This window comes from Triticum urartu, chromosome 1 (assembly GCF_003073215.2).
Source record: "Triticum urartu cultivar G1812 chromosome 1, Tu2.1, whole genome shotgun sequence".
NCBI classification, from domain to species: domain Eukaryota; kingdom Viridiplantae; phylum Streptophyta; class Magnoliopsida; order Poales; family Poaceae; genus Triticum; species Triticum urartu.
The window spans coordinates 313,823,710-313,836,996 of record NC_053022.1 but is presented as its reverse complement, the minus strand read 5'-3'; the positions used below and the strand labels follow the sequence as shown (position 1 = coordinate 313,836,996).

At 48.0% G+C, this 13,287-nt stretch overlaps 1 protein-coding gene across 1 annotated transcript; it reads left to right on the top strand.

Annotated features, from left to right (window-relative positions):
* The first annotated feature begins 7,742 nt into the window (after positions 1 to 7,742).
* LOC125532885 (benzyl alcohol O-benzoyltransferase-like) lies at positions 7,743 to 9,470 on the top strand. Its single transcript, XM_048696759.1, has one exon. The coding sequence runs from the start codon at positions 7,780 to 7,782 to the stop codon at positions 9,067 to 9,069; it is 1,290 nt and encodes a 429-aa protein (XP_048552716.1). The 5' UTR covers positions 7,743 to 7,779; the 3' UTR covers positions 9,070 to 9,470.
* Positions 9,471 to 13,287: the final 3,817 nt, after the last annotated feature.

The window sequence follows — 13,287 nt, the reverse complement described above, 5'->3', positions numbered from 1 at the left end:
CTGTAAAGCATGCCGCACTGAACGAGGGAGTAGTCATCAACACGTGTCTGCCAAGCGTTCATAACGTCTTGGTTCTGTGGGACGGGTGCGTCACCTAGCGGTGCTTGTAGGACATAATCTTTCTTGGCAGCTATGAGGATGATCCTCAGGTTCCGGACCCAGTCCGTAGAGTTGCTGCCATCGTCTTTCAGCTTGGTTTTCTCTAGGAACGTGTTGAAGTTGAGGACTACGTTGGCCATTTGATCTACAAGACATATTGTAAAGATTTTAGACTAAGTTCATGATAATTAAGTTCATCTAATCAAATCATACAATGAACTCCCACTTAGATATACATCCCTCTAGTAATCTAAGTATAACATGATCCGAGTTAACTAGGCCGTGTTTGATCATCACGTGAGACGGACTAGTCAACATCGGTGAACATCTTCATGTTGATCGTATCTTCTATACGACTCATGCTCGACCTTTCGGTCTTCTGTGTTCCGAGGCCATGTCTGTACATGCTAGGCTCATCAAGTCAACCTAAGTGTTTGCATGTGTAAATCTGTCTTACACCCGTTGTATGCGAACGTTAGAATCTAACACCCGATCATCACGTGGTGCTTCGAAACAACGTACTGTCGCAACGGTGCACAGTTAGGGGGAACACTTTCTTGAAATTATTATGAGGGATGATCTTATTTACTACCGTCGTTCTAAGTAAACAAGATGCAAAACATGATAAACATCACATGCAATCAAATAATAGTGACATGATATGGCCAATATCACATAGCTCCTTTGATCTCCATCTTGGGGCTCCATGATCATCTTGTCACCGGCATGACACCATGATCTCCATCATCGTGTCTCCATGAATTTGCTCGCCAACTATTACTTCTACTACTATGGCTAACGCGTTTAGCAATAAAGTAAAGTAATTTACATGGCGTTTCTCAATGACACACAGGTCATACAAAAAATAAAGACAACTCCTATGGCTCCTGCACTCCTATGGCTCCTGCCGGTTGTCATACTCATCGACATGCAAGTCGTGATTCCTATTACAAGAACATGATCTCATACATCACATATATATCATTCATCATTCATCACAACTTTGGCCATATCACATCACAAATCACTTGCTGCAAAAACAAGTTAGACGTCCTCTAATTGTTGTTGCAAGTTTTACGTGGCTGCAAAAGGGTTCTAGCAAGAACGTTTTCTTACCTACGTAATAGCCACAACGTGGTTTTTCAACGTCTATTTACCCTTCATAAGGACCCTTTTCATCGAATCCGCTCCAACTAAAGTGGGAGAGACAGACACCCGCTAGCCACCTTATGCAACTAGTGCATGTCAGTCGGTGGAACCAGTCTCACGTAAGCGTACGTGTAAGGTCGGTCCGGGCCGCTTCATCCCACAATACCGCTGAAGCAAGATAAGACTAGTAGCGGCAAGAAAGTTGACAACATCTACGCCCACAACAGATTGTGTTCTACTCGTGCAAGGAGAACTACGCATAGACCTAGCTCATGATGCCACTGTTGGGGAACGTTGCAGAAAACAAAAATTTTCCTACGGTTTCACCAAGATCCATCTATGAGTTCATATAGCAACGAGTGATTGGATTGCATCTACATACCTTTGTAGATCACGAGCGGAAGCGTTCAAAGAACGGGAATGAGGAAGACGTACTCGACGTGATCCAAATCACCGGAGATCCTAGCGCCGAACGGGCGGCACCTCCGTGTTCAACACACGTACGGTCAGCGTGACGTCTCCTCCTTCTTGATCCAGCAAGGGGGGAGGAGAGGTTGATGAAGATCCAGCAGCACGACGGCGTGGTGGTGGATGCAGGGCGTCACAGCAGCAGGGCTTCGCCGTATACTGCGAGAGAGACAGAGGTGTAGCAGGGGAGAGGGAGGCGCCAAGACTCAAGGTATGGCTGCCCCCTCCCTCCCCCCCCCTTATATAGGCTCCCCTAGGGGGGGCGCCGGCCCTAGGAGATGGGATCTCCTAGGGGGGGCGCCGGCCAAGGGTGGAGTAGCCCCCAAGGCAAGGTGGGGCGCCCCCCCCCCACCCCTAGGGTTCCAACCCTAGGCGCATGGGGTGGGCCTAGGGGGGCGCACCAGCCCACTATGGGCTGGTTCCCCTCCCCACTTTGGCCCATGGGGCCCTCCGGGATGGGTGGCCCCACCCGGTGGACCCCCGGGACCCTTCCGGTCGTCCCGGTACAATACCGGTGACCCCGAAACTCTCCCGACGGCCGAAACTGCACTTCCTATATATAATTCTTCACCTCCGGACCATTTCGGAACTCCTCGTGACGTCCAAGATCTCATCCGGGACTCCGAACAACTTTTGGGTTACTGCATATTCATATCTCTACAACCCTAGCGTCACCAAACCTTAAGTGTGTAGACCCTACGGGTTCGGGAGACATGTAGACATGACCGAGACGGCTCTCCGATCAATACCAACAGCGGGATCTGGATACCCATGTTGGCTCCCACATGCTCCTCGATGATCTCATCGGATGAACCACGATGTCGAGGATTCAAGCAACCCCGTATACAATTCCCTTTGTCAATCGGTACGTTACTTGCCCGAGATTCGATCGTCGGTATCCCAATACCTCGTTCAATCTCGTTACTGGCAAGTCACTTTACTCGTACCGTAATGCATGATCCCGTGACCAGACACTTGGTCACTTTGAGCTCATTATGATGATGCATTACCGAGTGGGCCCAGAGATACCGCTCCGTCATACGGAGTGATAAATCCCAGTCTTGATCCGTGTCAACCCAACAGACACTTTCGGAGATACCCGTAGTATACCTTTATAGTCACCCAGTTACGTTGTGACGTTTGGTATACCCAGAGCACTCCTACGGTATCTGGGAGTTACACGATCTCATGGTCTAAGGAAAAGATACTTGACATTGGAAAAACTCTAGCAAACGAACTATACGATCTTGTGCTATGTTTAGGATTGGGTCTTGTCCATCACATCATTCTCCTAATGATGTGATCCCGTTATCAATGACATCCCCATGTCCATAGTCAGGAAACCATGACTATCTGTTGATCAACGAGCTAGTCGACTAGAGGCTTACTAGGGACATGTTGGTGTCTGTGTATTCACACATGTATTACGATTTCCGGATAACACAATTATAGCATGAATAAAAGACAATTATCATGAACAAGGAAATATAATAATAATCCTTTTATTATTGCCTCTAGGGCATATTTCCAACAGGTCGAACTCCCACAAATTGAATGCCCATCATTGACACGGGAGGATCCGGCGGAAGAGCATGACCTGGACCACATTGACGAGCCTGATTTTCTTGCCCATCATGTTTCAGATACATTTCTGGAGTCCGGTCAGCTCCACCGATGAACCCCAGGATAGGCCCTTCTCTTTCCAGGAGGTGAGCCACGTGGGGATTCCAGATCGGAACTTGAGGGCCGCCACCCACTTGGTGTCGCGCGGCTCGGTAATGTAGAACCACCCCGATTGCCACCCCTTTATGGTCTCCACATAGGAGCCTTCGAGCCAGGTGACGTTGGGCATTTTGCCCACCATGGCGCCTCCGCACTCCGCTTGCTGGCCGACCACCACCTTCGGTTTAACATTGAAGGTCTTCAGCCAGAGGCCGAAGTGGGGTTAATGCGAAGGAAGGCCTCGCACACGACGATAAACGCCGAGATGTTGAGGATGAAATTGGGGGCCAGATCGTGAAAGTCCAGCCCATAGTAGAACATGAGCCTGCGGACAAACGGGTGGAGGGGAAATCCCAGTCCGCGGACGAAGTGGGTAAGAAAAACCACCCTCTCATGGGGTCTTGGAGTAGGGACGATCTGCCCCGCATCTGGCAGCCGGTGTGCGATGTCTGCAGCCAGGTATCCGGCTCTCCGTAGATTTGTGATGTTCTCCTCCATAACGGAGGAGACCATCCACTTGCCTCCCGCTCCGGACATGCTCGGAGTGGTTCGAGGGGAAAATGTGAACTTGGGTGCTGGAGCTCGAGTGCGCGAGAATGGACGAGCAGGGAGGAAGAAGGCGTGGGTAAAGAGAGGAATCCTTGTCCCTTTATAAGGGCGGAAGAAACTATACGCCTCCCCACCTGCCTGGTAAACTTGCTTATTCCCCAAGCGTCGTAATTGATGGCACGGTTGGCTTACCCACGCCCATATTGATGAGAATCCTGTGATAAGGGGACACGATCTCTGCTTCGACAAGACGTGCCAATAAAACCGCCTTGCAATATGCGCAGTAGCTGGTTGATAAAAATGGTTCGAATAATAACCAGGCCGCGGTATGATGTCATGCTGCAGAATGTGTCAGCAGATTAGATTTGTGGAAATATTATTCTCTCTACAGGAAGAACCTGCCTTGCAATGCCGAAGACAATATGCGCGCCGGACTCATCGTCATTGAAGCATGGTTCAGGGGCTACTGAGGGAGTCCTGGATTAGGGGGTCCTCGGACGGCCGGACTATATACTTTAGCCGGACTGTTGGACTATGAAGATACAAGATTGAAGACTTCGTCTCATGTCTGGATGGGACTCTCCATGGCGTGGAAGGCAAGCTTGGCAATACGAATATGTAGATCTCCTCCCTTGTAACTGACTCTGTGTAACCCTAGCCCCCTCCAGTGTCTATATAAACCGGAGGGTTTAGTCCGTATGACAACAACAATCATACCATAGGCTAGCTTCTAGGGTTTAGCCTCTACGATCTCGTGTTAGATCAACTCTTGTAATACTCATATCATCAAGATCAATCAAGCAGGAAGTAGGGTATTACCTCCATTGAGAGGGCCCGAACCTGGGTAAAACATCGTGTCCCCAGCCTCCTGTTACCATCCGCCTTAGACGCACAGTTCGGGATCCCCTACCCGAGATCCGCCGGTTTTGATACCGACACACATCACAAGAAGCTTGCAAGCAAAGTGAATAAGGAGTTAGTTACGAGATGATGTATTACGGAATGAGTAAATAGACTTGGCGGTAGCGAGATTGAAACTAGGTATGTAGATACTGACAATCGAATCTCGTGCAAGTAACATATCAACAGACAAAGGGAATTACGTATGTTGTCATAAAGGTACGACCGATAAAGATCTTCGTGGAATATGTAGGAACTAATATGGGCATCCAGGTTCCGCTATTGGTTATTGACCGGAGAGGTCTCTCGGTCATGTCTACATAGTTCTCGAACTCGTAGGTTCCGCACGCTTAACGTTTGTTGACGATATAGTATTATATGAGTTATGTGATTTGGTGATCGAATGTTGTTCGGAGTCCCGGATGAGATCACGGACATGACGAGGAGCTCCAGAATGGTCCGAAGGTAAAGATTCATATATAGGACGATACTATTTGGACAACAGAAGAGTTTCGAGTGCACTGGGTAGTCATCTAATCACCAGAAAGCGTTTTGGACACCCCCGAGAGGTCTATGTGCCTAATGGGCCAAAGGGGAGGACACACCAGCCCACATAGGGGCTGGCGTGCCCCTCTCCCTGGTCGCCGGTCCTAGGGGAAGGAAAGGGGGAGGGTTCGCCCCTCCTGCCTTTCCCCTCCATGTGAGAAAGAAATGGGGGGGCGCCACCTCCCCCTGCCTTCCTCCCGCACACAAACAAGGAAGGGGGCGCGGCTTGGGCAGGAGCCCAAGTGGGATTCGGCCCAACTTGGGGCGCCTCCTGTCTGACTCCCCTCTCCCCCCACCTATATATATGTCGGACGGGGTGCCACACATAACCACGACAATCTCTTAGCCGTGTGCGGCGCCCCTGTCCACAGTTTCATCCCACGGTCATATCTTTGTAGTGCTTAGGCGAAGCCCTGCGAAGATAGCATCACCACCACCGCCACCACGTCGTCGTGCTGTCGAAACTCGTCTACTACTTCGCCCGTCTTGCTGGATCAAGAAGGCGAGGACGTCACAGAGCTGAACGTGCGCTGAACGCGGAGGTGTCATACGTTTGGTACTTGATCCGTTGGATCGCGAAGAAGTTCGACTACATCAACCGCGTTACTTAACGCTTCCGCTTACGGTCTACGAGGGTGCGTAGACATACTCTCCAATCTCGTAGCTATGCATCTCCATGGATAGATCTTGCGTGTGCGCAGAATTTTTTTTATTTTCCATGCAACGTTTCCCAACAGGTGTACCTTGCAAAAGCTATTGGGAGTATCTTGCACCACACAGCCAGAAGGCAGCCTCCGGCACTTCATATTTGCAATGGTGGATGCCATAGCTAGGCCTTGCTCCATCATCAACCCATCAATGGAAACATCCACTACAGCCCATAAACCCTCAACCAACTGTTTGCAGAACCTGAGGAAGGTCACCTTCCTAACAGGGACAAGAGGTGAAAGAACCTGCAACTTTGCCTGCATCTGTTGCAATGATAGACGAAACACTTACATGCTACTACACAAATAAGACGTGCATATGGACACTAGATACTGATCAACACGACACTCACAAGCAGCAATGCACCATCTCTACTTCCTGCAGCTCCAGTAGAGATCTCCTTGATCATCGATAATTCGACGATTATGCACGAGAACAAATGGGACCACCATCTCTGAAGCAAGATTTCAAACAGGCAAGGTATTGCACCTCCTTTCAACTAGGCGCTGCACAAGGTAGTGCAACTCCTTTCACCTAGGCACTGCACAACCAGGGGTGGGGCCCGGTCCGGACCCGGGGATGCCACGCTGGTCAGGAATGTAGCGCATGCCAATCAAGCACTACTCAGTGTAGCAGGTCGGCGCTACACAAAAGGATTAGCTGGGTGAATTTGTTTCGCCTATGGTTTAGTTTGTGAAATAGTTGCGTCTTGAGGTTAGTTTTGTCCATTTTGCCTAATTCTGTTGGGTTGAAGTGCTTTAAAATATTTCTTTAGTGTATAAACATATAAGAACGTAAGATGGAGTATGAGAGAGCAATCATTAGTCAGACATATTTATCTACATTAATCTAGACTAACAGACAAGATCAACATGGGTGCGGGCTTATGGTGTCTGGGCATCAAGGAGGCCGATATTTTCAAAATAAACCAAAAACCATATTTAGAAGTTCAATAAATTCCTTGAAAACTTGTACATGTTCACTACGGATCCATAAAAGTTTGTTTGAAAAAAATTGCAATTAGTTTTTGAGTCAATTTTTTTTGTACTTGGTAAGCTCTACAGAAAAAAAATCCAGCCCAACAACAACAAAATCAGCCCATTTGAAAATACAAAATTGTCTTTTTTTTGTACACCACATATGAAAGTAAAATGTTATAAAATTTTGCACATACATAGTATACATGTGTATGTGTGTTTAAAAAAACGATCTTTTCTTGTGTTATAGTAAATGGTGTTTTGAAAACGGCCTCAAGGAGCTCAGGCTCCATTGGCATTTTCCCAGATCGACATGCTTTTTCTTTACAATCATTGAGCCATAAAGAGTTTTATACTCCCCATTAATACATGAACTACCTGCACTGCCAGTAATGCGTACCCTTTTTTGAGCAAAAAGGCCTTCTCTCCAATTTCCATTAGTAAGAGAAATCAGGGCTGGCGACTGCGTACCTACTTCCACTTGCAGAAGCATTTGCGTGCGACGTGCACTTGCAGAAACTTTTGTGCTCGTGGTTGCATGCTGATCGAGTCGAAATACAGTAGCGACGACCAGAGATCCTCTATAAGATTCAGCATCAGGCGATCACCTCAAAACCACACAGAGCACCTGACCCTCAGGTCCACACGCACGCCGGGTGCAATGATGCTTACCTTCGCCGTGCGCCGGCGAGAGCCAGTCCTCGTCGTCCCGGCCTCACCGACACCCCAGGAAACAAAGCGCCTCTCCGACATCGACAGTAAGGAGTCTCTGCGGGTGCTCATGCCCGGCGTCTTCGTCCACCGCGGCGGCCCGGCGCGCGGCGACGACGACCCGGTGGACGTCATCGCCCGAGCGCTGTCGGAGGCGCTGGTGCACTACTACCCCCTCGCCGGGCGCTTCAGGGAGGTGGAAGGTGGCAAGCTGGTCGTGGACTGCACCGGCCAGGGCGTGCTGTTCGCGGAGGCCGACGCCGACGTGCGGCTGGCCGAGCTCGAGGAGGCTGCCGGTGGTGGCCAGGGGCTGACGCCGCCGTTCCCGTGCATGGATGAGCTCCTCCTCGACGTGGATTGCTCTAGCGGCGGCGTGCTCACCTGGCCGTTGGTGGTGATCCAGGTCACGCGGCTCCTCTGCGGCGGCTTCGTCTTCGGCATGCGCATCAACCACGCCATGTGCGACGCCACGGGAGTCTACCTGTTCATGTCCGCCATCGCCGACCTCGCCCGCGGGCTCCCCGCGCCGGCCGTCGCGCCTTCATGGTCCCGCGGCCTCCTCGACGCGCCGCACAACAAGTACGACGTCACGCCGCCCCTGCCGTTCCCGGCCCACGGAAGCGACGACACCGTCATGCGTTCATTCGTCTTCCGGCTGGCCGACATCGCGGCGCTGAAGAAACGCCTCCACGGTGCACCGGCCGCGTCGACGTTCGAGGTCCTCGCGGCGCTCCTCTGGCGCGCCCGCACGGTGGCGCTCGCGCTCCCTGCGGGCGAGGTCGCGCGGCTCGGCATCATCGCGAGCTTCAGGAGGAACGCCGCCCTGCGGCTCCCCACGGGATACTACGGCAACGCGTGCGTGCCGCTCAGAGCGGCGGCGCCCGCCGACGACATGGGCGGGAGCTCGCTGGGCGACGTGGTGGAGATGATACAGAAGGCTAAGGCAACCGCCGCGCACGTGAGGTCCGCGGCCAACATGCTGGCGCTGCACGAGCCGCCGCCGTTCGACTCGCCCAACATGTTCCTCCTCTCCGACCTCCGGCACGTCGGGTTCCACCGCGTGGACTTCGGGTGGGGCGAGCCGGTGTATGGCGGGCCGTCTCAGGTGCATCTCGGGGGGACGTTCTTCGTGGCCGTCAAGGACGGTGACGGGGAGGACGCCGTGGCCGTGCCGGTCATGCTGCCGTGGACGGCCATGGAGCGGTTCGCGGCAGAGATCGAAACCTCGCTCCAGGCTTGATTACACGCCTGAAAAATAACAAGTCCAGTTTTTTCACAGATCTCATACTGCCTAGTATGTCTGAACTTCACCCACACTCATACCGCTTATATTTGAACTTCGGCCACACTCACACACATACAAATGATTAAAGCTCTGATGATGACAAGAACTGGAAGTTCAGACAACATCCACATGCAAAGGGTGCAACTTATATATCCTGCAACATCTCTGAAGGAAATATCCTAGTTTTTATCTTTATCTTTACCTACTAATAAAGCGGCTATCGCTTCTGGTCATCCGTCGTTAAAATTACCCTCTACCCACCAATGCCACCTGTAAGTGGAAAACGATTCGTTTTTCGGACTAAAAATCGCCGCCTCCCACGCTGTTTTATAGCTGCGAGACGAGCAGTAGTCAATGAGCGATCAGTAGCAGGGTGGTTGGCAAAAAATGTTACTCGTTTTGCCAAATTGTTCGCAATATTATAAAAAAATCACAATTTGGAAAAATGGTCAGGAAATAAAATTAAGTGCATGATTTTGAAAAAATCATCATGTAGTCAAAACATATTCGGAAATCTGAAAAAAAGTGGCCATAACATTTTAGAAAATGTTCACAAAAAATGATTTTTAAAATTTGTTCCCTAATTTAAAAAAAATCATCGATTCAAAAAATGTTTGTTGAGTCAAAAAATGTTAATGAATTTGAAACCGTTTCATACATTTAAAAAGTTTGTAAACAAAAGTAATGTTCATTACTTTTTTAAGAAAATAAAAAATTTCAAAAAAACATGTTTGTCGATTCGAAAAACTGTTCACTGATTCAAAAGTATTTTATGTTTAGGATTCGATTAGTTTTCTGAAAGTCTTTATATGTCTTGGCGTTGGGAGTAGTACGTAGTTAATGAGATTTGTTTTTAAAGTTTTAAACGTTCCCTTGCGCAACATAATGACAAATATGGCATGCACTGGCAAACTCATAGGCTTGGGATTTACCACGTCAAATGCATTGTGATCACGTGGACATCGCAACCACCATCGGGTAGGGTGAGAAAAAAAATAGCAACATGGTGAGCCACAATGTTAAAATAGAGTACACTCATGTGTTAGGATATTGAGTCATACTTATTTGGTTAGCCATAATTTTTTGTCTTCCGTTACAACGCACGGGCATATTTGCTAGTATAACTTATACATTGAAGTTCACAAGTAGTGCAATTTATACCGAGATGAGAAGTACAAAATGACCACCAGGTACCAGCACCAGCACATGAAACAAGCTTGCAAAGCGTTCTAGGAGGCCCTGCGGTGCACCTGGAGTTTCCGACAAGATCGGTCCATGGTAAACTTTGGTATGAGTAGATTAGGCAAAATGTTGCCCCTTCATAGATATTTCTGGCCTAGAGAAGCTTTGAAGCATCTGGCAGAACTCCTTGGCCTTGCTTTCAGCGACTGAGCAATGGAAAGTTAGTCATCTTTTGTAGCACTGTTGCCCAAACGAATAACCGTTCTACAAGAGCAGCTTCATGTTCAGTTCCTATCAAGTTACAAACTTCTACTTCTCGGAGGCAATTCAGCGCGAGTTCTTTGGCTTTCCAGCTTGGTGGCTAATCACAAACACAACCTGATGGGCACAGAGTCTGTGCCTGAAGCAAGGAGCATATCAGCTCAATAAGATATGATTGAATGACATAAATAAGAAAGATGGAACTAGAAATTGTAGGACAGCCTGGATATTTAAGATATGTCTTGAACAAATTTACAGAAATCCAGGAAATTAGTATAAAGCCAACCTACTGAAGAGAATATGATTGTTCTATAATTATACAGCAACTTATCTTCTATATCTAAATAGCTAGCCCCCACTAACTATTTCTCTCAACATGCAAGCATGCCACATCATCACACAACATGCATGAGAAAAGGCCACCCCACTATCATATGTCTCTCAACATGCAAGCTAGCCACTTCATCATGACATGCATGAAAAAAAGACCCATGTCAACATGCAAACATGAATTTTCATTCTATTATGCTATATATATTTAATAAACAATTTACAACTATATAGTAATCAAACATAATAAATCATATGTATTTTTAGTTTTAGTTTTTTATATTATTACTTCAAATATTCTCATATAACAAATCACATTGAAATATGTTGCAAACTATTTCCGCAACAACGTATGGAGTATCATCTAGTTTTAATAATTATACAGCAACGAGATCTTAATTGACCTATGGCCATTATTACGCATTGATGCGATCTTTTAAAACACGTCCAAGTATATTATTATATTAGTATTATCTCCTATACCCTAACTATTTTATGGCGCAGTCAAATTCACATTAGTGATATCGATGAAGATGTGAGTCATCGAATAAAAGTTGGATGGATAAAGTGGTGCCAAGCTTTTGGCGTTCTCTATGATAAGAGAGTGCCTCAAAAGCTAAAAGGCAGGTTCTATAGGACATCAATTCGACCCGTGATGTTGTATGGTGCTGAACGTTGGCCAACTAAAAGGCGACATGTCCAACAGCTAGGTGTAACAGAGATGCGCATGTTGAGATGAATATGTGGCCACACAAGAAAGGAGTGGGTCCGGAATGATTATATACGTGATAGAGATGGGGTGGCACCGACTGAAGAGAAACTTGTCCAACATCGTCTGAGATGGTTTGGGCATATCGTAACCCCCTCGTCCTCCCCTGTGGGTGGCCAAGGAAAACCCTAGTCGCCGTCGGGCTTCTCTTCCTCGGCTTCCTCACCCTCGCCGCCGCCTGTAGCGCTGCTGGGTGAAGCATGGCCAACAGGGGCGGCGGCAGGGCATCTCCCCCCTGTGACACCCCAAAATTTTGGCCTTGTTTTATTAAATTAAAATTTTTGCCAGGAATTAAAACTTTGAATTTCTGAGCTCCATTTTGATTTTTAAATCATTTCCTTCCCTGTTATGATGAGTTTTTCCCAAAGAGAAAACTTTTCAAATATGTCATTGGACATATTTAATCTCTCAAGAGAAATTTTCCCTTATTTAATATAAATAATTAAATAATTAAGTTGCTTGATCTTTACTCTCTTGAAAATGGTTTTTCAAGGTTAAATGGCCATATTTGAACTACAACCATTTGATAAATTCACTTAAAATTCCAACCAAAATTTGGATATGTCATGTGATGTTTTTAAATCACTTTTGTACAAAAATATCTTGTATTCATGAAATATTTTGAGCTCTACACTCAATTTTCCTTCTCTGGTCCATAGTGCAATTTGCACTACAACCCATTTAAATATTTCTTTCTGGCCTCCACCAAAATTATGGGATGTTGGTAGTAGCATATGATTCAACTTTATGCAAAAACCCTGTGTTGTTATTTGAAAATTTTGAGTGAATCAACCTCATTTTCATTCTGGTCCAGCCTTGTGATTTCTACTACAACCCTATTTAAATTTGCTCCAATGATCTTGTGATTTCCCCTACTTGTAGACAGCCCTACCAAACCCCTAAATCCAGGAGCATGCACCCATTGGATTAATTTTGGTTCATGAAATAATGTCATTTATTTCCTGTCCAGAATTGAAATACTGCAAAACTTGCACTAGCAAGTTTCTACTTTTGGCAAACTAACCTCACCACTCTCTCTTGCATCTAAGGAGACCCTGATCTGGAGAATTTGGCCACCCCAAGAAGAGCCTAGGTACCTGTGGCATTTTGTCAAACACCTGGAGAGCATGGCCAGATTTGACATGATCTTGAATTTGCATTGTGAACTTGGTCTCCAGACCTAACCACCTTGTCCCTTGATCGCCCCACTATCCCTAACCTAGCCCTGTTTCTTCCCAACCTCAACCGCGACCTCTAAGCATGCTTTAGCATTTCGTCGAGCACATTCAGTGCGTGCACGGGACGCGCCCAGAGCGCGCGTATTGCACGACCCGCGCCCGAGCCGACACGCTGGCCCCCCTGGTTTTGGCCCGCTCTGCAGAGCCACGCCACTCGCTATCCCCCTCACAGCAACGCGCCAAGCCGCCCTGGCAGCCTACAGCGACGCCGACAGAGCTTTTGGCGGCACACCGGCGTCCGTAGCGCGCCTCTGCCACGGTCGGCGCCGCCAAAGCCACCTCCGCTCGCCAGCTCGCCCTTGGAGCAGTAGCCGCTCGTCCGCTAGCTCCTGCCGCCATCCCCAGCCTCGCCACGATGCCCTGCAGCTACAGAATGGCGGTCGCCGGAGAGCT